Source organism: Lemur catta, chromosome X, assembly GCF_020740605.2.
Source record: "Lemur catta isolate mLemCat1 chromosome X, mLemCat1.pri, whole genome shotgun sequence".
Classification (NCBI taxonomy): domain Eukaryota; kingdom Metazoa; phylum Chordata; class Mammalia; order Primates; family Lemuridae; genus Lemur; species Lemur catta.
This window is the reverse complement of record NC_059155.1, coordinates 54,848,905-54,876,570: the sequence shown is the minus strand read 5'-3', so window position 1 is coordinate 54,876,570 and position 27,666 is coordinate 54,848,905. Positions and strand designations below refer to the sequence as shown.

Below are 27,666 nucleotides of genomic sequence, written 5' to 3'. Positions count from 1 at the left end.
GCAAAATAAATATATGTTCTAACCTCCCTTACCAATCCAAATCCACAGATACAATAGTAAAAACAGATATACACACAAGCGTATATAGCTGAAGGGGGAAAAAGTAGACCATGATATATGTAGGAACTGTTTCAAAATGCTGCAAACTCAGGTGGCAGATATGGGGAATAGGAGAGAGTCCTGGCCAACCAAAAGGATGAGTAGTTGGCTGTAATGCTTACAAAACTCTATATGATTTGTTTCCTATCCATTTCTTCAACATTACCTCATAATACTCTCCTACTTACAGGACTTCTTTTGGTTCCTTGAACAGGTCTTCACCTGTGAATGTCACCACCACAAAAAAGTCCTTCCCTGACCCTTTTGTATTTGTTTAGGGTCTATTTCCCCTCACTAGAATGTGTGTATCACAAAAACAGAGGTTTTGACTTACTCACTGCTTAGTAGATACTCAATAAATAGAAGAAGAATGAACTGGTTGAGGTACCAAAGAAGAAACAGGCAGTTCTGTACCTTCCCTACCCTCTCCCACACCAAGCAAAAGACAGCAAAGGCACCTGCTGCATCACCCCCCCTCCCCAAATAAGAGTAGTAAGAGGAAAAGGTTTGTGGCCAAGAAAAAGGTCAGTAACATTAAAAGGAAACAACATCCAGGAAGAAGGGTAAGCCCTCCTGCCTTTGGAGACTAGCTACTGGGCCACCCTCCAGGCAGCATTTGAAACAAGTTGCAATATATAGTTCCAGGAAGCATGTCCCGTGCCTTTCACACAATTACTGGAGGAAGGCTACAGTAATTATATATAGCATTTACAAATGAAGAAGGAATCTTATGAGTAAAAAAAAAAGATGAGTATACAACTAAGAATCACTAAACACTTATGTGAAATCAATACTATAAGAAAACACTAAACTCAACAAACAGAATAGCCAAGGAAATAACATTAATAACATAGAATAATATTTTAATATTTTCAGAGAGATGTGTGAATATAGTACATCCATAAAAAATAAACTATAGTTACTAGAAATTAAAAAATAATAATCCTTGACACAAAAAACCCAGCTGAATAGGAGACTGCAAAAAGATTAGAAATTGAGAAATTTTCCCAGTACAAAAAGCAAAAGGACAAAGAGATGGAAAGTATGAAATGAAAAGTTAATAGATAAGAAAGGAAATGAAGAAATAAAACTATCTCTATTCACAGATGACATGATCTTATATATTAAAATCCTAAAGAATCCACTAAAAGTCGCTAGAGCTAATAAACTCAGCAAAGTTGAAGGATATAGTATCAATACATAAAAATCAGCTACATTTCTACACATTAGCAATGAAGAATCCAAAAAGGAAATTTAGAAAACAATTCCATTTATAACAACAACAAAGAGAATAAAATACTTAGGAATAAATTTAATGAATGAGGTGAAAGTCTTATACACCAAAACCTACAAAACATTGCTGAAAGAAATAAAAGAATACCTAAATAAATGGAAAGCCATCTTGTGTTCATGGATAGGAAGACTTAACCTGTTAAAAGTCCCTAAAGCAATCTATCGATTCAATGTAATCCCTACCAAAATCCCAACAACCTTTTTTACAGCAATAGAAAAGCTGATACTAAAATTTGTATGGAATTACAGGGGACCCCGAATAGCCAAAAAGTATTGAAAAAGAATAAAGTTAGAGGACTCACACTTCCTGATTTCAAAACTTACTACAAAGCTATAATAATCAAAATGGTGTGCTATCGGCATAAGAATAGATATAGAGCTCAATGGAATAAAATATAGAGCTCAGTGGAGTCCAGAAATAAATCCATACATCTATACTCAATTGATTTTTGCCAAGGATGCCATGACCATTCGATGGGAGAAAAACAGTCTCTTCAACAAATAGTCCTAGAACAACCAAATATCCAAATGTAAAAGAATGAAGCAGGACTCTTATCTCACATCACATGTAAAAATTAACTCAAAATGTGTCAAAGACGTAAATGTAAGAGCTAAAAGTATAAAGCTGTTCAAAGAAAACATAGACCTGACTTTGGATTAGGCAATAGTTCCTTAGGTATGACACCAAAAGCATAAGCAAGAAAAGAAAAAGTACATAATTAGACTTCATCGAAATTAAAAACTTATGTGCATCAAAGGATACTATCAGGAGTGAAAAGACAATCCCATAGAATGGGAAAAAATATCTGTAAATCAAATATTAATAAAGGTCTAGTATACAGAATATATAAAGAACTCTTAAAACTCAACATCACAAACAACCCAATTTAAAATGGGCAAAGGACTTGAATAGACATTCTCCAAAGAAGATATACAAATGGCCAATGAGAACATGAAGTTTCTGAACATTATTAGCCATTAAAGAAATGCAAATCAAGACTATAATGAGATACCACTTCATACCCACTAGGATGGCTATGATCAAAAACTGGAAAATAACAAGTATTGGTGAGCATGTGGACACAGTGGAACCCTCACATGGTGCTGGTAGGAATGTAAAATGGTGCACTCACTACGGAAAACAATCAGGCATTTCCTCGATAAGTTAAACATAGAATTATCATATGACCCAGGAATTCCACTCCTAGATATATGCCCCAAAGAACTGAAAATAGGAACTCAAGCCAATACTTTATATTAATGTTTAAAGTAGCACTATACATAACAGCCAAAAGGTAGAAACAACCTAAATGAAGAGATAAACAAAATGTGGCACAGTCATACAATGTAATATGAACCTTGAAACATTATGCTAAATGGAAGAAGCCAGACACAAAAAAACCACATATTGTATGGTTCCATTTATATGAAATATCTAGAATAGGCAAATCCATATTGACAGAAAGCAGATTAGTGGTTGCAATGGGCTGTGGGGAGAGGAGAATGAATAGTGATGGCTTAATGGGTATGGAGTTTCTCTTTTTGTGGTGATGAAAAAGTTCTGGAACTAAACAGTGGTGATGGATGTACAACATTGTGAATGTACTTAATATCACTGGATTGAACACTGTAAAACAGTTACAATATAAATTTTGTTATGTGTATTTTATCACAAAAAAGAGATTAAAAAATATCTAGAAGGAGAAACAAGAGAATGGATGAGAGAAAACACCCAAAGAAATAGCAATATTCAAAGAAATCACAAGAAAAAACAAGTTCCCAGATTTACAGGACACAAAGAATACCAAATAAGATGAACAAACAATAAAGAGACTACACTGGCCAGGCGTGGTGACTCACGCCTGTAATCCTACCACTCTGGGAGGCCGAGGCAGGATTGCTTGAGCTCAGGAGTTCGAGACCAGCCTCAGCAAGAGCGAGACCCCGTCTCTACTAAAAATAGAAAGAAATTAGCCAAACAACTGAAAATAGAAAAAAAAAATCAGCCGGGCATGGTGGCATGTCCCTGTAGTCCCAGCTACCTGGGAGGCTGTGGCAGGAGGATCGCTTGAGCCCAGGAGTTTGAGGTTGCTGTGAGTTAGGCTTATGCCACGGCACTCTAGCCCAGGCAAGAGAGCGAGACTCTCTCTCAAAAATAAATACATAAATAAAATTAATTTAAAAAAAGACAGGCTACACTGAAAGCATCCAGTAGCTCTTTGAGTAGGTACTATTATCCCCATTTTACAAATGACAAAATTAAGGTTAGGTAAAGGGTGTAGATAACTTGCCCAGTATTACACAGTAAATGGCAAAGCAAAATTTCGAAACTGGTTTGTCAGGTGCAATAGCTGTTTTCTTTCTAACATACTGTGCTTCAGTAAGAATTTTTTCATTTTAAAAATACTACAATATATGATTTTTTTTCTGTAAAAGACCTAAACCATTAGATTAAAAAAAAAAATCTCTGTAAGAATCCTCCTTCCCAGTCCTTTCTGGAAGATATCTGCTAATATTAGTTTATCTTTTCAGAATGTTTGTGTGCACTTCTGTATACATATGCATATGTATATATTTATGTATTTTCTTTTAAAAATATAAATACCCTCATACTGTCTGAATTATTCAGCATATATTTTTCCTAATGATTTTTCCTGGAGATATGTCCATGCTAGTATAAAGATAACAGGTAACATATTCATAGGTCTACTTCATGTTTTTAAATTACTTCATAGTATCAATGTCCCTCAATTTATATAACCATTTCTATTTATGAACAAAGTTGTTTGTGATTCTTCTCCTGTTACAAATAATCAAACAATGTTACAGTGAAAATTCTTATACATGCCTCTTTGTTCATATGTGCAAATGTTTCTCTCAGGCAGAATTTCAGAGAAAGATCACTAGGTCATAGGAATGTACATATTTCAAATTTTCATAGTCCTAAATTACCCAAGTAGCATGTACTGATTTTATTCCTACCAATACAAAATGAAAATTACCGTTTCCTTAACATTGGGTATTGTTAATCTCTTTAACATTTGCTAGTTTGATAAGCCAAAATTTTTTTCACTGTTTAAAATTTTGCATTTCTCTCATTACTAATGAAGCTGAAAATCTTTTCACGTGTATATCAGGCATTTATATTTTCACTTCTGTGAAATGCATGTCCAGATGCTTCAGCTATTCTTCCATTGAGTTGTCTGATTTTTTTTCTTATTGATTTGTAAGTGTTCTGTATATATTCTAGAATTAATCTTCTGTCAATTTTCTGAGAAAAAAAGCTTAAGAGAAAATACATGCAAAAATAGGTTGCTATGAAAAAGGAGACAAGAATAAGAAAGATTTAAAAAATCAAATTCATGATTGCCACATGAAAAATTAACTGGATATGACTAAATACCACAACAGTGATCTGAAATTAAAAAAGAAAAAAACTGAAAACATATCTGAGAACATAAGGTAAAAGGAAAACAAAATTAAAAATGAGAGAAAACTGTTAAGAAATATGGAGCATACATTAGGGATACCATATATCTCCTACAATTTCTTCTTTGTCTGTTTTTTTTTTTTTGAGACAGAGTCTAGCTCTTGTCACCCAGGCTACAGTATAGTGGTATCATCACAGCTCACTGCAACTTCAAACTCTTGGGCTCACATCATCCTCCTGGCTCAGCCCCCCAAGTAGCTGGGACTACAGGCGTGTGCCAGTGAGCCTGGCAAATTTTTCTAGTTTTAGTAGAGACGGGAGGCCGGGGGTGGAGTGGGGATGGGGGCGGGGTTGGGGTGCCGCTCTTGCTCAGGCTGATTTCTAACTCCTGAGCTCAAGCCATCTTTCTGCCTCAGCCTTCTAGAGTGCGAGGATTGCAGGTATGAGAGACTGCACCTGGTCTATCTCCTACGATTTCTAAATGGAAAGAAGAAAGACAGTGAAGGGGAAGGAAAAAAACAAAAGTAAAGTTTACCAGAGCTGAAAAAGACACAAATCCTTAAACTCAAAAAGTCCACAAAAGTGATGTACAAGATTAATGGAAAAAAGACACACCTAGACCATTCTGATAATCAGAGCTCCAAAAAAGTTTCCTAAAAGCCTCTAGACCCCGACTATCCAATACAGTAGCCACTAACCACATGTGGCTGTCTAAATTTAAATTAATTAAAATAAAAGTAAATAAAAAATTCAGGCCCTTAGTTGCACTAGCCACATTTCAAGTGCTTGACAGTCATATGTGGCTAGTGGTTACTGTATTGGATAGTGCAGATACAGAACATTTCTACATTGTAGGAAGTACTAGTGGACAGCATTGCATTGGTCTAGAGTAAAAGCAGGTTACCTATAAACGAATGATAATCAAAGTGACATTGCTCTCATCAGCAATATTAGAGGCTAAAAGACAATGAAACATCTTCTAAATTCTCAGAGGAAAACATTGTGATCCTACCATCTGTACTCAGTTAATCAAGTGTAAAGCAAAACAAAGACCAAATTAGTCACCCATGCAAAATATTTGAAAATATTACTCAAAGAAGTATTTCAGGGGAAAAAAGAGGAATCCTAGGTCACCAGAAACAGCAGCAGCTAAATATGATATCTACATGTCCAGATGTAGCAGTGGACATGAAACAAATAAAAGAATCCAGCTGTGCGCAGTGGCTCACACCTGTAATCCCAGCACTTTGGGAGGCCAAGGCAAGAGGATCATGTGAGGCCAGGAGTTTGAGACCAGCTGACGAACATAGTGAGACCTCCGTCTCTACCACAAAAAAAAAAAAAAAAAATTAGCCAAGCATGGTGGCACACGCCTGTACTCCCTGCTACTCAGGAGGCTGAGGTGGGAGGACTGCTTGAGCCCAGGAATTTGAGGCTTCATTAAGCTATGATTGCACCATTGCATTCTAGCCTGGGTGACAGAGCAAGATCCTGTCTCTGAAAAAAAATAAATGAATAAAAATAAAGAAAAAATAAAAGAATCCATTTGACCTCAATACTTGGGAGTCACATATGAGCAACAAAGTTTAAATGACAGAAAATTACTTTATGATTCCAATCATAATATGTGATCATTGGATAATACACATAATCATAATATAAAATGGTTTATTGATTGTCAATTTTTACAATCAACCTATAGGCATAGACAACCAATTGTTCAAGAACGGAATGCAAATGTCATAAACTTTGCCAATGTTAAGAAAGTAATATAAGTAAAAAAAAAACTGAGAGGTGTATGAGAAAGAAAGGTGGAAGGGAAAATATAATAATTTCCTCACCCTTCATAGCAGTGAGTCATTAGGTATTACTTAAAATTACTAAATCAAGAAATAAATACATATATTATATATAAGCTATTAATGGCAATGACCACAAGAATTAAAACCAGGGACTTAAGAGTGTTTGGAGAGTAGGATGGGGTGTGGAAGGATGTTATACAATGGTTACTTCTAATTTCTATCCTCTTCAATCGCTTTTGTGTTTGTATATTAATTCCATAATTTAAAGTTACTAGTATACAAAAAATTTCAATTGTATCTATTCAGTGGAATATTACACAGTTGTTTAAAAAGTTAAGGTGGAACCATGTGTACTGACATGAACAGATGCCCATAATAAGTAAAAAAAAATGCAGAATAGCACATATATGTAAAGAAGTATATGTATATAAATGTATAACATGTATCTAGGCCGGGTGCGGTGGCTCACGCCTGTAATCCTAGCACTCTGGGAGGCCGAGGCGGGTGGATCGCTCGAGGTCAGGAGTTCGAGACCAGCCTGAGCAAGAGCGAGACCCCGTCTCTACTAAAAATAGAAAGAAATTATATGGCCAACTAAAAATCTATATAGAAAAAATTAGCTGGGCATGGTGGCGCATGCCTGTAGTCCCAGCTACTCGGGAGGCTGAGGCAGTAGGATCGCTTAAGCCCAGGAGTCTGAGGTTGCTGTGAGCTAGGCTGACGCCATGGCACTCACTCTAGCCTGGGCAACAAAGCGAGACTCTGTCTTAAAAAAAAAAAACAAAACAAAAAAAAAAACATGTATCTATGTCTACATAAAGATATATATAAAGAAGTATGTCTATATAAATATTTATATACTAATTAAAACTATATCTGGAAAATTGGTTAACAGCTATGTCTATAGGTTTGGGGGTGGGTTGGATCTTACTTTAGGTGCAAGCATATATTACTTATATAATAATAACAATGACAAAGAGATACAGTGGTGAAGATTTAGAAAGATGTTCACGATATATTGTAATATGAAAAAATTAAGTTGCAGATCAATATGTATACAGCACAATATTGGTTTTGTGAATAAAATGTGATATGTATGTAAATAGATCTGTATAAGCTTAAGAAAAGTCAACAAGGATAAACACCAAATTATTAATGGTTACCTCTGTGATGTAAATGGGTAGAAAAGGGAAATTAAAGTTCCTACATTATATACTTAAAAAACATGTCATGGGCTGGGCGCAGTGGCTTGGGCCTGTAATCCCAGCTACTCGGGAGGCTGAGGTGGGAGGATCACTTGTGGCCAGGAGTTCAAAACTAGCCTGGGCAACATAGTGAGACCCTATCTCTCAAAAATGAAAAATTAAAATAAAAAAAAATAAGTCATGGGATTAATGGATGATTTTTATTTTCAATTTTTTTTTCAAATAAATCAAAGTCTTCCAAACATGATTAAATTAAAACCATAAAATTTGGGGGGAGGGAAAGTAATAACAGGTATTTTAAGTGGAAATCTAAAAGTAAGTTCTACCCACTGAAATAATCTATGAATCAGTTTCTGTTCCATCATTAATACAAATATAGACATTGCTCACAAGTTCCCAGCTAATTCACCACAGGGCTCTCTTACCAAAGATAGTTCTGCCATCTCTGCTGAGAAGTTATGGATACCTGCAGCCTAAGTCATGGCCTTCTTAAATACCTGTCACCTCAGAATCTTGTGATATAGACAGTTTCAGTTCAAAGCACAGAATTTTATAAGAGAAGGCATTTCTTTAAAATCATAAGCAAAGAATAAGGAATGGGTTAGAAAGAATAATACTTACATGTAAACACAATTCGCTGGGTACAGAAGTTATCACATTCAGGTCCCTTTTGAACACTGACACGTTAGCAGGCTGACTCACAGCCACATTGGACAGAATCTTAGAGCCTGTCTGTTGGAAATTAGGGGATTGTCCAGGGCTATCTTGAATTCCACAGTGACTGATGGCTATGACTTCTGGCACTGGACAGGAGAGTGTATCTTCAGCAGAGGAAGAAAATGGAGAGTCTATGCTTTGAGTATCCTTCTGACTCTCAGGATAGATGCTAGAGATGTTATGCTCCTGATAGAGCAAGTTTCTTAATTTTTCATCCAGAGTTTTAATTCGGTTGTCTGCAAACTCCATTTTTGGAGGTCGTTCCCCATCTGATTCCAAGACAGTAGTGGGTAGAAGACTAGTTGGTTCAAGGCCAGGGGTCTGAGTGGGAATAACTGTCTTAGGAGAAATTGCTTCAGTGTTCAGTGTCATTTCTCCTTCTTGGGAAAAAAACTCTGCATCCATAGTTGGCTGTTGTACTGATAAGGATTGAGGCTTTTGATCAGATACAAATGCCGGAGTGGTAAGAGAGTTACCAGAAATCTGAGCTGATTCACCAGGATGGGCCATAAGTACGTCAGCCTGACTGGCAGCTTGGTGACATGAATACACAGGTATGAATATGCCTGCTTGGTTGGTGAGTCCCTCACATTCAATTGGAATGGCACAAACTGAAGTAGCAGAATAATTGGAAGTACTAGTAACTGGTGCCATTATCTGCCCATTATCTTCCACTTGATAAAGTGGCTGCTCAGTTTCTACACTAGCACATTCAGAAATCTTACCATCAACTACATCCTTGTGTTCTGATTTGGAGGTGAAAAGTGCACGCTGGCATGGATTATTTTCTATAGGGAGCAGTATGTCCTGTGATATTTCCTTATTACTTGTGTTTCTTGGACCTGGAACAATAACAAAGAATGGCTAAGCATGTATTGATGCATACAAACCATGGACTAGTACCCAAACTCAAAAGAGACAGAAGGAGCAAGGGACAAATGAGAACCTGTATGAAAGTACTCTTGGCTGGCAGAGTACTGTGGCTCATGCCTGTAATCTCAGTACTTTGGGAGCCTGAGGAGGAAGGATTGCTTGAGGCCAGGAGTTCGAGACCAGCCTGGGCAACATAGTGAGACCCCATCTCTACAAAAAATTTAAAAATTAGCTGGGCATGGTGGTATATGCCTGTAGTCCCAGCTACTTGGGAGGCTGAGAGAAGAGGATCAATTGAGCCCAGGCTGCAAGTGAGCTATGATCATGCAACCATATTCCAGCCTGGGTGATAGAGTGAGACCTTTTCTGTTAAAAAAAAAAAAAAAGGAAAAGGAAAAAAGAAAGTATTCTTATAAATGAGACCAAAATAAACAGAATTCAAATCAACCTGTCAAGGAAAAAAAAAACTTTTCCCCCCATAAATATCAAATAAAAATGGCTTAGTATATACCCTAATATTAATGTCTTCAAAAATGGTTATGAATATTCTCATGAGCACAAAGTACCCATAGAAACCAGCTAAAGATATAGTATATGTTTTGCAACCCTATCCTTTGAGTCTGGACAAACCTGGCAGAGAATAAAAGCTTACTAGGAAGTGGATGTAGCCCAGGAACCGTAGACATAGAATGCTGAAGAGAAGGAGGAGACTGAACCTCACGGTTTCTTATCGTTTGATTGATACAAAATCGCCACCGACCAACTGGTGATGACTGAGGAGCAGATTCATCTGCGGAAAGAATTAGCAAAAATTGAATATGTTCAGCAACTGTCAATTTGTTTACCTTATTGACTAAGGAAGCCAGGTTGAAAAAACAATTTGTCTTGTATCTCCATTTCCAACAGTGCTAGGATATATGTAATTTATGAGACCAGATCTCCCAATCCTGACAAAAAGTCTAAAGAACTAAGCACATAACATCTTTAGAGAAGGATTTTACATTCTACTGAAAAAAACATTGTTATCAATAGCAATTAGAAGTAAGGTACTCTTTGAAAAAATGGAAAGCACATTTCCCACTAAAACCTACCTACAGAACCACTTCTGTTCTGTATCCTGATTATGGTGGTGCTTACATAAATCTATACATGCATTAAAATTTACAGAACTGTACACCAAAAGAAAAAAAGTCAATTTTACTATATGACAATTTTTAAAATCAAGTAAAATAACCCCCTACATCTTAACTCCTACTTTGTAAACTTACTCAAATAAGTAATTCTTCTTTTAAACTTTACTTCGTCAGTCTGAAACCTGCTCAGATCTCAGCTACCCAGAAAAATAAGATATAGGAGGACTCTGCCACCCTAATGCAGTCAAACTAAATTTCAGGATAATGTTATCTGATTCTATTACTCCTACACCACCTTTTGCTTCTTCAAGTTGTCATAATTCCTTTAGAGGTCCTCATCTGTCTACAGCTCTTCTCCCTCTCTCAGACACTCTTCTAACATACCCATCACCAGAGCTGAGAAGAATGGAAAGATAAAGTCAACAGAACAGAAAATAGAAGACCCTAGTTTTATTCTCTGCAAGTTTATCCAGTATCTGATTTGCAAGAAGTTATTAGTGACCAGAGCATGTAGAAGCATATCACTGGGAGAATGAAATCAAGACATGAATGACTTTTAAACCATGAGGCAAACTTAGAACCTAATTATTTTTGTTTAAAAAGTTTCTGTCCATCTCAAATCAGAAAAAAACAAAACTTACCAATCAAGTTTCAAACAGTTATGCTGTTAAAGGTCATCGGTATGTGACTGCGTTTCTGGTAACATACCATGCAACAACTCAGAAATAAATTAATCAGATAAAGAACCAACACTTGGAGGAAATTTGGAGGATCGATTTTTACTTCTGAGCTATTACATCCTTTCAAAGTGTGGGAAAACCTACATTAACAACTTATCAAATCATTTTATTGGTTAACATCTTCAAAAGCCAAATTGTAAATTTTATTAAATATACTTACTGCTGGTTTGAGTGGATGCAGAATTTATCTGTACTTGTTCAGATGATCCTGTCTGAATTAAAAATGAATAGATAAATAAAGAAGTTCCTGATACATATCCAAAAAGACCTGTTTGTAAACTATTTCTCTTACTTGGCTACTGTTGGATTCCACAGTAATAGAGTCAACTCCAGTGGCTCTGTCTGCAGCAGAGTGGACATGAAGAATCTCCTGGGCTTGACCTACGATAGTCCTCAATTCTCCTACAAATTTTTCTTTCTCACTTTCCAGCACAAAGTTATCTTCAACCTGCCCAAAAGTAAAAGTAAGCCTATTCATGAGAATGAATTTAGTTTCTTCAAAATTATAATATTGTATTAATGGTGACTACCATAAAGAAAAAAATTTAAATTGGGCATCTAAATCTAAGTGCCACAACAGAATTAACAAAGATCACCAATAAAATGCCACATAATACATTAAATTATTCTATTTTGAGACCAAAGACATTTGTCACAATGGCACTACCTACCAGAGAAGAAGCTAGCATTTAAAAAAAATATTCAGCATTCTATAAATTGGTTATGATTTGAAGAATATAACTAACTAAGGCAATGTTTAAAACTAAGATATCCAAACCCTAAAAACTTTTAAATCACAAATCACAAAACAAAACATCTACAAAGATAATAAAAAAAATGGCCCAACAGATCTTTAAATAGGCTAAACATTCAGGAAAAATATGAAAGAAGAGGCAGTTCAGAAAATACTATGTTAAACAAGAGGGAGAACTGACAAAATGATTAACTTTTAAAATGTTTAGTTTTGCCTGGCTAGGAATGCATATACAAAGAAAGTTGGTGGAAACAAAAGTATTATGGACTCTTCCTTCTACCCTAGTCCCATCCCCATCAGAAAAAGAGGAAAAAAATACTAACTTAAACCTTACAAGTCATAGAAAATATTAAAAACTAAATGAAATGATGAATATAACTTGAGTACCTACATACAAGGTGTTAGATCAGTGACTAACAGATTAGAATTACCTGGGTAACTTTACAAACTATTGATGCTTAACCCTCACCTCTAAAGATTCTGATTTAATAAGGAGCCCAGGTCACAGAATTGTTTTTAAAAAGCTCATCAGGTGATTTTAACATGCTGTCAGAGATAAGAACCATTGATCTAGATCATCTCTTAATGAAACCCCCTCATATTTCCAGATAAATATACTTAAGCTGAAGGAGATGAAGTGACTTACCCTTGATCATAACTGATTTAGCTCTGTACAATTTTTTTTTTTTTTTTGAGACAGAGTCTTGCTTTGTTACCCAGGCTAGAGTGAGTGCCGTGGCATCAGCCTAGCTCACAGCAACCTCAAACTCCTGGGCTCAAGCAATCCTACTGCCTCAGCCTCCCGAGTAGCTGGGACTACAGGCATGCACCACCATGCCTGGCTAATTTTTTCTATATATTTTTTTAGTTGGCCAGATAATTTCTTTCTATTTTTAGTAGAGACGGGGGTCTCGCTCTTGCTCAGGCTGGTCTCGAACTCTTGACCTCGAGCGATCCACCCGCCTCGGCCTCCCAGAGGGCTGGTAGCTCTGTACAAATTTTAAAAACTAACTGTACACTTTAAAAAAAATGATGCCTCCAAATAAATGGAGAGAGAATTAGAGGGGAAAAAGAGACATAGAATGTTGAAGGGAAAATAATTTGGTTTTACTATACTTACCATATAGTCTGCAATATCCTCTGGTGCATCACCATCAACATCAAACTTGAAGGTGACCATCTTGTTGTTGTGTGTCTCTAGTTGACACTCCACCATGTTGTCTCCAGAGGTTGATACCTGAGTACAAACATTTCACCAGTTTAAGAGTCATTGTCTTCTCTTTGCAATTATGCAGGAAACATCTAGATTAGTTCACATACAATCAATATGTACGGAAAATGGTTTAAATAGGTCAGAATCTAAAAAGATTCTGTTTTCCTTTGTTGAACTACCACATAAATAGCCATTTGATGACAAATCTAACAGGTTCAAATTATGCAGTAAAAAATAAGCTAGAACTATGATCCTGTGTAAAAGAAAATGGAACATAACTTTTATAAAAAAGCAAAAAAAAATTACAGTGGTCACTATAGCTATCCACAATGCAAAGATCTAAATCCAGTTATTTATTTCCAAAATTTTCTTAATCCTACAAATTGTCTCTAAGCAAAAGAAGAGGCACGGCTAATGGAAATGTAAACTGGCCCAAGCTTTCCGAACAGCAACCTAGCAACATGCATCTAGAAACTTTAAAAATCTTCATATTTTTTGACCCACTAATTCTACTCCTATGGACCTATCCTAAGGACATAATCAGGGATAGATAAAGATTTGTATTCAAGGATGTTTGCTGCAGAGAAAGAAAGACAGACAGACAAGAGAGAGAGAAAGATAGCAAGTTAGGAAAAAGACAGACTAGGAGAAAGACAGAAAAAAAGAGCCTAAATGAAGACCAACACAAGAAATGACAAAATTATATCTCTGTAGAAGAGGCTATCTAATGCAGCCATTTACAATATGTTATTGAGGCCAGGCGGGGTGGTTCATGCCTGTAATCCTAGCACTCTGCGAGGCCGAGGCGGGTGGATCGCTCGAGGTCAGGAGTTCGAGACCAGCCTGAGCAAGAGTGAGACCCCGTCTCTACTAAAAAGAATAGAAAGAACTTATCTGGCCAACTAAAATATATATAGAAAAAATTAGCCGGGCATGGTGGCGCATGCCTGTAGTCCCAGCTACTCGGGAGGCTGAGGCAGTAGGATCGCTTAAGCCCAGGAGTTTGAGGTTGCTGTGAGCTAGGCTGACGCCACGGCACTCACTCTAGCTCGGGCAACAAAGCAAGACTCTGTCTCAAAAAAAAAAAAAATGTTATTGAAAAATTACTTAATGATACAGGAAAATATACATGCTATATCAAGTTTTTTAAAAGGCAGGTTTAAATTATATATAGGTTTAAGCATCCATCTGAAAACATGTATCATATTGGTTAGAGACATGGGCTTTACTATAGTCAAACTGGGTTCAGATCTGACTCTATCACTTGCTAGTTGAGTGACCTCAGGCAAATTACATTATTCCTCTGATATTCAGTATCTCATTTGTTTGTATTTTTTGGTTGTTTGTTTGTAGAGATAAGGTCTCATATCTCTCTGTGCTGCACAGGATGATCTAGAACTCCTGGCCTCAAGGGATCCTCCTGCCTGGGCCTCCCAAAATGCTGGGATTACAAGTGTGAACCACCGTGCCCAACCAGTATCCTCATTTGTAAAGACGAGTATATATTACTACCTATCATGCAGGGTTATTGAAGGATTAAATGATAAAACAAATGGATACTATTTAGGGTGCCTACCACAAAAAAATTCAATAGATTTCTTTCTGGCCTGGCGTGGTGGCTCACACCTGTAATCCTAGCACTCTAGGAGGCTGAGGCGGGAGGATCGCTTGAGGCCAGGAGTTCTAGACCAGCCTGAGCAAGAGTGAGAACCTGTCTCTGCTAAAAATAGAAGAAATTAGCAGGACATGGTGGTACAGGCCTGTAGTCCCAGCTACTCAGGAGGCTGAAGCAGGAAGATCGCTTGAGCCCAGGAGTTTGAAGTTGCAGTGAGCTGTGATGATGCCACTGCACTCTAGCTGGGGCAACAGAGCGAGACTCTGTCTCAAAAAAAAATTTTTTTTTCCAATAGATTTTTGCTATTACTAATACTATTACAATCTAGTAATGTAAAATACTACATATACATACAGAAAAAAGAGAGAAAAACAAACTAGAACATTAACATGAGCTATCTCTGAGTGGGTAGCTACAAGTGAATTTTATTTTCTTCCTTATATTTTCCCTATATTTCCCAAGTTTAACACATAATGCCCTTATGAGAAATTTTTTGATGGAGGTAAAGTTAGTTTAGAGGGTTTCCCAATATTCTACAGTCACTTCTGCAGCATTTCCCTTCCCTAGACCCTCTAGACCTCTGCACATACTCTTAATCAAAACCATATTTACACACTGACCTGAAGTACAGTAAGCTGAAATTTAGTCCCCTTCTCTGGTCGGGGACAGGAAGCTCTTCTCTGTTTGATCCGATCCTGTTTGCCATTTCCACTTGGGTTATCAGGATTATTGGTGTTTTCCTTCACAGCTGCCACATCTTGATTCAAGCTAGTAATTTAAAAAAGAAAGCAACTCATTCCAATCCTGATGGTAAAATTCTAAGGAAAACTCCCAAGTATACAATCATAATGAGTTTAAGGAAAATAAATAAATACAACAATATCTTTTTAAAAGTTATGATTGCACAACTCTATGACTATACTAAAAACCATTGAATTATACACTTTAAATGTATTATGAATTATATGGTATGCTAATTATATTTCAATAAAGCTATTTTTTAAAGTTACGAAAAACTGAGATTACACTGTATTTATTTGGCAAACATCTTCTCACAGTGATGAGCATGAAAGAAAAACATTGGTAGACCTTTTGTGGAATCTTTTAAAAATTTTATTAATTTAATTTTTGATTTAGAGATGGGGTCTCACTACATTGCCCAGACTGGGGCACGATGGTGATTTATAAGCACGATCATAGCACATTGTGACCTCGAACTGGTCTCAAGTGATGCCCCCATCTCAGCCTCCCAAACAGCTGGGATTATAGGAATGTACCACTGCACCTGGCTCTGTGGAATCTTTTACTAGGGGATGTTCTCAAGGAATTTTATCTTGTTTGTTTGGGGATTACTTTGTTAATATGTTCAAATAAAACTTCTAAAACCAAAACAAATTCTCACTCAAAATATACCTATTTATGTAATGAACTCAACAGTGGATAGACAGACAAGGTATGGGAGACAAGTGTAGTGCAGGAGGCAGAACAAGAAATGAAAATGAATGATATAAAAATGGTTCAACATGATTAATTCTAATTAGTCATATTTTACAGGTTTGAATAAATATAACTATGAAATGACAGGCTACCTTTTAGTTTAACTGTGTCAAAGGCATTCTTCAGCTTTTTCTTTAATAAACTTGAAGATATTTCAATAAATACAAAAATTTCAATAAACACATTTGCAATTTAAATGATAAGATTGGTAAGCACCAGACATCATCATTGTCAAACAGATATCTTTTAAAGTAATTTTTAGGAAAGTCCTTTCTCGTAAAACTATTCATGAAGCATCTGTATAGAGATGTACAAGAAGAGCTAAAAATAACTCTGAAATTGTTTTCTGTGTCCATATGAAAAAGAATTTGCACAATCAGTGGTGAAAGAAGATATATTAATATTGCTCTTAGAGATTTCAAATCTACAAAGAAATAGCAGTAACAATCTTATCAGAGGATAAAAGGGACATAATTTTAGCCAATGAGACTATATCATTCACATTCCAAAATTACTTAAAACACTAGTTTAGGGTTTGGGACAAGATGGCAGAATCTCAACACTCCCTGCTCCTCTCCCCTAAGCACAGCTAAAGATTCTAGAAGTAATACAGTAGACAACCACAGGAGGGTACTGAAGAGTAAAAAGATGAAAGCAGACTGGCTAGGAACCCCACAACTTCCTATCTTCCGAGTACCCATGCGGTGACAAAAGGCAGTCCAGGCTCAGTGTCTCCCAATTCTTAGTCCAGAGGCAAAACGCAGCACAAGCCCAGTATCTCCTGACCCTGAACCCAGGAGCAGAAGAGAACTTGAGCAGGCCCTTTCTTTCCCCATGGCACTGGTGGGAACTCCACCAGCAAGTAGAGTGTGGCCTGGAAAGTGGGCCTGGGGCAGCAGGCCTAGGGAAGCACTCTCCACCTCTTGGCCCAGCTTTGGGAGCCAGTGGTGCCATACCAGGCAAACAAAGACCAGAATAGCATTACAAGGACTTTGAAAACTAAATTGTTATTAGAATCACAGCCCACAAAAGTAGGCCAGGACCTATGCACCTAAACAGGGTGACTGCCTATTAAAATAGAAGGTTTAAATAGGATCTAGAGTTACCTAACATAACGTCCAAACTGTCCAGGAGACAAATGCAAATAAAATCCCCTGTCATACCAAAAGCCAGAAAAACCACAACTTGAATGCAAAAAGACAATCAACAGATGCCAACACCAAGATGAATCAGATGTTGGAATTATCTAACAAGAATTTTAAAGCAGCCATCATCAAAATGCTTCAATGAGCAATTACAAATAATCTTGAAGCAAATGAAAAAACTAAAATCTTATAAAAGAAATAAAAGATATTAAAAAGAACCAAATGGAAATTACAGAACTAAACATATGATCCCAGAAATTAAAAACTCACTGAATGTGCATAATAGTGGAATGACTAGGACAAAGGAAAGAATCAGTGGACTTAAAGACAGAACAATAGAAATTACCCAATCTAAACAACATCAGAAAAATACCAGTTTACAACAACTAAATAATAATATAATTATATATCTGGTTGTAATTTATTTCCTTAGATTAGCTGGAATTTTACTCTATATTATTTCTTACTTCTTTTTTTAAAATTAATCTTTATCAGCTTTTCTTAAAACAGAATAGTATGACGAGAACAAGAAAATGGCAAATTAATCTCACAATCCATATGATCCCTATTGACATAAAAAGTAAAAATAATATCTACCATTTTTATTAAACATCCACACAAATATAAGAACACAAAAGATTCTCTACTCAGGATACACTAAGCACCTAATGAAGGCACACATTTCAGCATACCCTCATTGTTTTCATGGTATTAATTTCAAGATACTTACCTTCGAACTAAGTCTGGTTTTGGAACAGCTGCTTGTTCAACTCCAGCTGGTTGAGATACAGGCTGTAAATAGTACAGACATAAAACTTATTATACTAATGGCAAAATTCAAGCTAAAGATACAATTTGCTGTTGTTTCAGAAAACATGATTGTTACATTTCATATTTTGGTTGCCTTGCAAATCAGGTAGAATGTCTATATTATTGAATGTCTATATCGATCCTATTATTGATATATTACCAAAGATAATGAAATACAAAATGTAGCAGTACATCAAGTACATTTTATTCAGCAAAATTTTTCATTAAATGAAGTTAGAACTGTTTTATGTACTTTTGTTTGTGTTATTTTTCAGTGGAGGACACTACTATTAAGCTTCCAGTCTTGCTTGTAAAACTACTACTTAAGAGTTATTGCCATTCTGCCAGAAGATAAATCAATTACTTAAGTCTTAACTTATCATGTGATGTGTAGTCTCATCTCTTTTCACTAGACCACTTCCAACTATTCCTTTGAGGTGTTACTATTCAGCAGCTGCAACACTGGCTTCTGGAGAAAAGTTTAAGCCCTTAAGAGGGAAAATGCCAACTCTTTTGGAAAATAATTTTACATTTACCTAATCCATCCTCTATACACTGCCACTGGTGACAGCAGAGTGACATTAGAATGCAAATCTAACAAAATCAATCTTTTCCTACCCAGTTTAAACTCTCTATGATGGCTCCTCATTTTCTGTAAGGTTAAATTTCTTCAAAAGGCAAATAAAGTTTTCAATGAACTGGTCCCTGCCTGATTCTCTAGCCTCATCTGTCTGCTTGAAGTGACTAAACTGTATCTCTTTTGCTTGAGTTGGGCTCTTCCATATGCTGTGACTCAACTTATATTCCTGTACTGTTTCAACACCTCCTCAGTCCAATTCATTTAGCAAATATCTGGAACTGTTCCATATTAAAGGAAACAAAAGAGATAGGACAACTAAAGGCAATGCATGATCTTCAATCAGATCCTGGATCAAGAGGGGAAAATTGTCTTAAAGGAACTCCTATAGACAAGAGGCCTCTGTTATGGTAGGTTCCAAAAACAGACAAGCAAAATCGCTTTGGGGATTCTTTTAAAAACATATACCTTAGCTCATATCTTGGTTTCTACACTAAAAGGGATGAAGGTTCTTTGGGGAAATGGTTGATTCCAGCATTGGGACAAGGAAACAATAAGATGAGCCTGGATCATCTTGCTAAGCCAAAAAATAAAGAATTGCTCAAAAAATGATGGGAATATATCAAAAGTACATAGTAGCCAGACTGAAGGGGTTCTCACTGCTCAAATCTGGGACAATTTGGGCATCAAAATAAGTAAATACAGTAAGAGGATAGAAGCCACTCAATAAAATAAGAATCCATGAATTGGCCGGGTGCAGTGGCTCACGCCTGCAATCCTAGCACTCTGGGAGGTGGAGGCAGGAGGATCACGAGGTCAGGAGTTCGAGACCAGCCTGAGCAAGAGCAAGACCCCGTCTCTACTAAAAATAGAAAGAAATTATATAGACAGCTACTCGGGAGGCTGAGGCAGGAGGATCTATTAAGCCCAGGAGTTTGAGGTTGCTGTGAGCTAGGCTGACTCCATGGCACTCTAGCCCGGGCAACAGAGTGAGACTCTGTCTCAAAAAAAAAAAAAAAAAAAGAAAAGAAAAGAAAAGAAACAAAAGAGACAGGACAACTAAAGGCAGTGAAAGACTTTCACTTAGATCCTGGAATCAAGGGGTTGGAAGGAAATTGCCATAAAGGACATTATGTCAATAACTGGTGAAATTTTAATGGGTAGAACAGATTAGATAATAGTATTATACATCCATGTTAAATTCTCTGAATTTGGTCACTATATTGTGCTTATTTAGGAAAATGTCCTTCTTCTTTTTTTTTTTTTATTTTTAGACAGAGTATTGCTCTCTCACCTGAGCTAGAGTTCCGTGGTGTCACCCTAGCTCACAGCAACCTCAGACTCCTGGGCTCAAATGATCCTCCTGCCTCAGCCTCCCAAGTAGATGGGACTACGGGTGTGCACCACCACGCCCAGCTAATTTTTTTCTATTTTTAGTAGAGATGAGGCCTTGCTCTTGCTCAGGCTGGTCTCAAACTTCCTCACCGGAAGCCAACCTCCCATCTTAGCCTCCCAGAGTGCTAGGATTACAGGCGTGACCCAATGCACCCAGCCATTCTTATTCTTATACTGAAATATTTAGGGGAAAAAGGGCATCATGTCTGAAACTAGCTCTCCTATGCTCAGGGGGAAAATCATGTGTGTGGGATGGATAGGTGAATGGATGAATAGACAGACAGATGATGGACAGACCCATCATCTAGTAATGCCTTTTATCATATTCTTCTTTACCATATATGTTTAATGTCTGACTTCAAGGACTCCAACTGATCCATTTTGTAGTCTCAGTGCCTCTTAGCATAGTGCCTGGCACATATTAGGCTTCCAGTAAATGTATGATGGTAGAAAGGAATAAGAAAGGAAAGGCTGACATAGTAACAATGGCTGTGCCATAAAAATGTTCATGATCTGAAGTTACCAATTCTGGATTTCAATCCTAAGAAAATAATACAAAGTAAGGAAAAATCACATAGTATAAAGCTTGTAGTAAATGTTCAATAAGTGATAGTTACATCTGTTTTTATTGTAGTATTATATAAAATAATAAAAAGTGGCAGCAATTTAATTGTCCAGGAATAGAGGAAGAGTTAGATAAATATGAATACTTATTATATCATGTGGCCATTAAAAACTGGAATCATGAAAACCAAGGCAGGAAAAAATACTTCACAATGAACGAAAAAAGCACAAAAAAATCCTGTATGTATAATTATAAGCATTTATGCATATGACTGAAGCCTGGAATACTATAACAAATATTATAATCATAGCCATGTTAGGGAAATAGCATTCTAGGTGATTTTTTCCCCATTTTCCTATTTTTTTATGTTACTACACATATTTTATAATTTAGAAAGTTTAAAGAATAGCAAATACTAAGTATAGAAGAAAACAGGTACTTTTATAAATCACTGGTAGGATTGTAAGCTGGGCAGATCTTTCTGATGGGCAATTTGGCAATACATATCAAGTCTTAAAAATGTCTAGTAATTCCATTGTAAGAAATGTTTCCTCCTAGCACTATGGGAGGCCAAGGCAGGCGGATTGTTTGAGCTCAGGAGTTCGAGACCAGCCTGAGCAAGAGTGAGACTCCGTCTCTACTAAAAATAGAAAGAAATTATATGGACAGCTAAAAATATATATATAGAAAAATTAGCCGGGCATGGTGGCGCATGCCTGTAGTCCCGGCTACTCAGGAGGCTGAGGCAGTAGGATCGCTTGAGCCCAGGAGTTTGAGGTTGCTGTGAGCCACGTTGCTGATGCCACGGCACTCTAGCTCGGGCAACAGAGTGAGACTCTGTCTCAAAAAAAAAAAAAAAAAGAAAAGAAATGTTTCCTAAGGAAATAATTAAGAATGCATATAAAGATTTAGCTACAAGAATGATCCTCACAACATGGAATATAGCTGCAAACAGCAAAAAAAGTTAGATGTTTTTCTCCCTTACTTGCTCCATTAAATAATGGTATATCCATACTAAAGGATCTTATGCAACCTTTTAAAAAATGTTTAAACATTTAAGATAATCTTTTCAGTAAAAAAAAAGATTATAAAAGAGTGTATACGTTATGATTACATTTAAAAAATACACGTGTGTTGGCCGGGCGCGGTGGCTCACGCCTGTAATCCTAGCACTCTGGGAGGCCGAGGCGGGTGGATTGCTCGAGGTCAGGAGTTCAAGACCAGCCTCAGCAAGAGCAAGACCCCGTCTCTACTAAAAATAGAAAGAAATTATCTGGCCAACTAAAATATATATATAGAAAAAAATTAGCCGGGCATGGTGGCGCATGCCTGTAGTTCCAGCTACTGGGGAGGCTGAGGCAGTAGGATAGCTTAAGCCCAGGAGTTTGAGGTTGCTGTGAGCTAGGCTGATGCCACGGCACTCACTCTAGCCTGGGCAACACAGCGAGACTCTGTCTCAAAAAAAAAAAAATACACGTGTGTGTGTGTGTGTGTGTGTGTGTGTGTGCGTATATGTATGTACATACACAAAACAGTCTGGAATAATATACACCATGTTGTTAAACAAGCTTATCTATATTTATCTTGCTTTGGTAATAAAAAAATTAATTCTGCTTTGTACAAACAAACTTATCAACCCTCAAATCTGATAATTTTAGGGCAGGTCCCCATTATTTCAATATGCAACGTTACAGTATAGTTATCCCTTGTATCTGCAAGTGATTGGTTCCAGGACTTCCCAAGGATACTGAAATCCCTGGACACTCAAGTCCTGCAGTCAGCTCTACAGAACTGCGGATACAAAAAGTCAGCCCTCATTAGAGGGTTTCACACTCGAAGAATACTGTGTGTTCAATCTGCAGTTGGTTGAATCCATGGATGTGAACCCATGGATACAGAAGGCTAACTATAGTTTTAGACAAAAGTAAAAACAAAAATTTTTGCTAAATTTGAAAGACATCTGCAAAAATTGCCCAGCATCTATTTGTAAATATTAATTTTGAAACTTTGAAATATTATGACAGAACTTAATTTGAAGCTAACAGATTAAAAGGCAGATAAACCAAACATAGCCATGATTCTGAGGATCAACACAAAGTAGCATTAATAACTTCATTAATAATTACAAATAGTTATAAAATATAATTCCAGATTATTGCCATAGTAAGTATGTTTTGTTTTTCTTTTCTTAATACATAGGCTTTGCCTTTGGATTTGTATACATCAGGACACCATGTTGCAGCTCCAACTTGCCAAGACCATATAAACATTTAAGTTGGATAAATTTTGTTTAATCTTATGTGTACAAAAAAACTATTTGGTAAAGTATTTGTTATCAATGTTTAAACAGTGATTATGTTAAAGAGTTAATTATCTAATCTATAATTAGAAGCTAGTCTAATTCAGCCAGGAAAAAAAATCTCTCAGTACAGGTTGACCAGGATGGGTAGGGGGAGGCAGGAAATAGTACATTGTGCTCACCTCTCCTGCCCCCACCTTCAAATCCAAATGAAAGATAGGCACCAATACCTTTTCCTAATGATACCCTGATATCTGATATCTGAGACCTTGATAACTTGTTAGCAAAGTCCAATAAACCTAAAGCACCTCTGGGCATTCTCTTGAAGAATGAGGACATGGCCAAAGTGAGAAGCAAAACTAGGCCTGGATTTCCATGCTATATACCATTCTCTCCTTTCTTACTTGGCCCTTTTGTATACTTGTTTCTAGATCTTTCTCCTGCACGATACAATTAGCTTTCTGAGAAAAGAGACTGTATCTGTAAGATTTATTGCAATATCCCCAGTACCTAACCAATACCTGACACAAGAATAACTGTTCAATAAATGTCTTTTCATTATTATAATGTTATTTTTATTATTATATAGAACAACTAGTATTAAGTGCTAAGGACTTTATATACATTATTTAACTAAATTCAACCCTTACAACAACTCTAATCAGTAGGTATTATCTTTATTTTACCAATGAGGAAGCTGAGTCTATAAGTGATATAGGTAAAAATTAAGTTAAAAAAAAAAGAAATCAATTCCCAAATGATTCCAAAGAGGACCCCTTCTCTATACCATAGAGGCTATTAGTTACCTAACCCTACTTTCTCTTGTACTTGCTCTACCACTCCTCCCTTCCCCCATCAGGGGTTCTCTGCCCTGGCTATACTTTATAATATCTAGGGAGGAGAAAAGAACAGAAGGGGAGGAGGGAAGGAAAGAAAAAAAAAAAGAAGAAAAGAAAAGCCAAGCCTATGTACAACATCCCAGAGATTCTTATTCAGTTATTCTGAAGTGAAGAAGACCAGTAAAAATGGGAGATACTTTTAAATATAATATTTCATAAACTGCCTGATTGTATTATTGACACTATAAAGCACGTCTCTCCCATGAAGTTCTTTTCAACAACCGCTATTTATTGAGCACTTACTACATGTCAGGCATTTCTCACATTATTTCATCTAATCCTAATAAGCCTGCAAGATAGGCATTTTTTCTAACATTGTAAACATGTTCCAACATATAGAAAAGTTGAATTGTTCAGTGAAAATCCATATATCCATCACCCATAGTCTACAGGATTTTATTATATACACATTATCACACATCTATCCATCAATCCATCTCATTTTTATATATTTCAAAGTAAGTTACAAATGCAAGATCGGCATTTTTCACAAGCATTTTAAAACATTTTACTAATGAAAAGAACCAAAGCTTGGAGAGATTTAATAACTTTCCTCAAATTGCACAGTGAGTAATTTAAAAAGCCAGATTTCCAAGTCAGGTCTAACTAAAGACACACACTGGCTCAAGCCTATATGTATGAATGTATATATGGTTAACAGTAGAATTTTTGCTTTTTTAATTAAAGAAAGGTGGTATTGTGCATGATGCCCAATTCCATATGTTTATATTTATATAGAATCCTTCACTTATAAAGCCATTGCTTATCTAAGCCCAATCCTTGGTGAAGCCAAGATTCTGAATAATGAAATTTACCCTAAGAAATAACTCATCTAAAAGACAGTTCCTTGGATAAAACTCCTGACACTCAGGCTATTAAACAGGCCAAAAAGATGAAAACATACCAACACCTCAAAGACTGAGATACAAGAGTGACAAAAACTAGGAAAAAGTTTCATTAATTATAAGGTAGACAGAACTGAATTAAAGGGAGCCTAACTGAAAGGAGACTTATACTTCATACTTTTACCCTAATATCTTGCCCCCAGTTGAGTGACCATGAGTTTGTACCAAATAGCAAACTAGTCAGGCACTGCTTGTCTCAAGCTTTCTACAGGTATTTGGAGAGAGCAATTAACATTGTTTTCTTTTTTTTTAATGACAGGAGTGAGAATGCACATTGAAGAAAAGGAGAGAACTGACTGAGTCATTTAGCATTCTGGAAGGTACAGACCCTAAAAAAGTAAACACAAATTAGCTAGGATGTACAAAGGAAGAATTTTGGTACCTACGCATGTTGGAGACCATGATCTTTAATGTATTTGATTGTTTCACAGCATTAAAAAAGCCATTATGGTGGTAAAAGTAAACCACACCTCTGTATAGAAGAACCACAACAGATCAAAGTGTACTAACATACAGAAAGTATACATCTCTTTGTTCTCAAGCTGTAGATCTCTGACGGGATGTAATCATCACTCAAGAATACAATGGAAATCAAAGAAAATCTACATGAGGTCAGAGAGTTGGGCAGGGGAATCCAGATCATGCAGGGCATTATAGGCCATTAAGTACAGTACTGTGGCTTTCACTTTTGAGTAAGATGGGCAATGGGTCTTGGGTAGAGTTGAGACATGTGACTTGCATTTTAAAAGGATCACTCTGCTTCCTATAATGAGAAAAAGGTTATGAAGGAACAAAGGCAGAAAGAAGAACAATTAGGAGGCTACTGCTATTATTCAAGTAAGAGATGTATTATAATAGAGCAGCATGATAATGGTGAAGGTGTTGAGAAGAAGAAGCCAGGATGTAGATATATTTCTAAACTAAGAGGATGGTTTGAAGTGGGATATGAGAGAAAAAGAAGAAGAGATGACCACAGCTATACAGCTTGAGTAACAGGAAAAATAAAGTTGCCATTTGCCGAGATAGGAATGATAGCGAAAAGAGCAGGCTTGGTGTTGGTGTGGTGGGAAGTGCAAATGAAAGTGTTTGATTTAGGATATATTACATTTGAAATGTTATCATGCAATCAAGTGGAGATGTTGAGTACACACTGGAAATGTTGAGTACACACTGGAGATGCATGGCAAAAGAAAAAATTCTTTCGTAGAACACAGTTAAAAGCAAAGTCAGCTGAAGGTGTAGGAATGAATATATAACACAGACACACACATACACACATACTTCCTAGCCGATCTGCTGAGAACCCTAGAAGCAATGACTCTTAAGTAGCAGCAAACATAACCCGTACTCACAGGTTTTTTCTAAAATACATTACCCACTAAAGGGAATCAGGGCTCCATGGAGAAATGGCTTGATTCCAAGGCGGGGACAGGGAAAGAACAAAATGAGCCTGGAATATCTTGCCATGCCAGAAGTAAGGAAGTATTCAAAGGATGATAGAGACATATCTAAAGGACACAGGAACCACAATGAATGGGCCCCCAAACCTGGAGCATGTTAATCATCAAAATAAAATAATGATAGTTTCTTTTTTTAGAGACAAAGTCTCATTCTGGCACGCAGATATATGAAAAGATGCCCAACTTATCAAGGAAATGCAAATTAAAAACCACAATATAGGGCTGGGTGTGGTGGCTCACACCTGAACTCCTAGCACTTTGGGAGACTGAGGTGGGAAGACTGCTTGAGCCCAGGAGTTTGACACCAAACTGGGAAATAGTGAGAGCCTGTCTCTACAAAAAACAATAAAAAGAATTTAGCTAGCCATTGGTGGCACGTGCCTGTATTCCCAGCTACTCCAGAGGCGGAGGCAGGAGGATTGCTTGAGCCCAGGAGTTTGAGGTTGCAATGAGCTAAGATGACGCCACTACACTCTAGCCTGGGCAACAGAATGAGACCTTGTCCCAGAAAAACAAAAAACCACAATATATACCACATCACATATACCATAATGGCTAAAATTTAAAAGACTGACAGGCTGGGCGAGGTGGCTCACGCCTTTAATCCTAGCACTCTGGGAGGCCAAGGTGAGAGGATCACTTGAGCTCAGGAGTTTGAGACCAGCCTCAGCAAGAACAAGACCCTGTCTCTACTAAAAATAGAAAAATTAGCGGGGTGCTGTGGCACACGCCTGTAGTCCCAGCTACTCAGGAGGCTGAGGCAATAGGATTGCTTGAGCTCAGGAGATTGAGGTTGCTGTAAGCTAAGCTGACGCTACCACACTCTAGCCTGGGCAACAGAGTGAGACTCTGTATCAAAAATTAATGAATTAATTAAATAAGATAAAATAAAAGACTGACAATATTAAGTGTTGGTAAGGATACAGAGTAACTTGGAACTCTCATACATTGCTGGTGGGAACATATTTTGGTACAGCAGCTTTGGAAAACTGCTTGCCATTATCAAGTATAGCTAAATACGTCATTATCCTATGACCCAGAAATCCCACTCCTAGGTATATACACAAGAGAAATGAGTGCATATGTCCTCCAAAAAATATACAGGAAAGCTCACAGTAGCTTTATCCATAAGAGCCAAAAACTAGAATCAAACCTAATGTACATTGACAGGAGAACGGATAACTGAATTGTGGGATATTCTACAATGGAACAGCTCACAACAATGAAATAAAACTACTGA

The 27,666-nt window shown here is 36.8% G+C and overlaps 1 protein-coding gene across 2 annotated transcripts in view; it reads right to left on the bottom strand.

Annotated features, from left to right (window-relative positions):
* The window catches only part of WNK3 (WNK lysine deficient protein kinase 3), a 116,377-nt gene that overhangs the window by 35,013 nt on the left and 53,698 nt on the right, over nucleotides 1-27,666 (bottom strand). For both annotated transcript variants that reach the window (XM_045537623.1, XM_045537624.1), the window contains exons 10-16: nucleotides 18,247-18,308; nucleotides 15,495-15,642; nucleotides 13,167-13,283; nucleotides 11,585-11,740; nucleotides 11,453-11,504; nucleotides 10,072-10,209; nucleotides 8,451-9,388 (exon numbers count right to left, since the gene is read on the bottom strand). In XM_045537623.1, coding sequence (XP_045393579.1) covers nucleotides 8,451-9,388; nucleotides 10,072-10,209; nucleotides 11,453-11,504; nucleotides 11,585-11,740; nucleotides 13,167-13,283; nucleotides 15,495-15,642; nucleotides 18,247-18,308 — 1,611 coding nt within the window. The remainder of the gene's footprint in view (nucleotides 1-8,450; nucleotides 9,389-10,071; nucleotides 10,210-11,452; nucleotides 11,505-11,584; nucleotides 11,741-13,166; nucleotides 13,284-15,494; nucleotides 15,643-18,246; nucleotides 18,309-27,666) is intronic.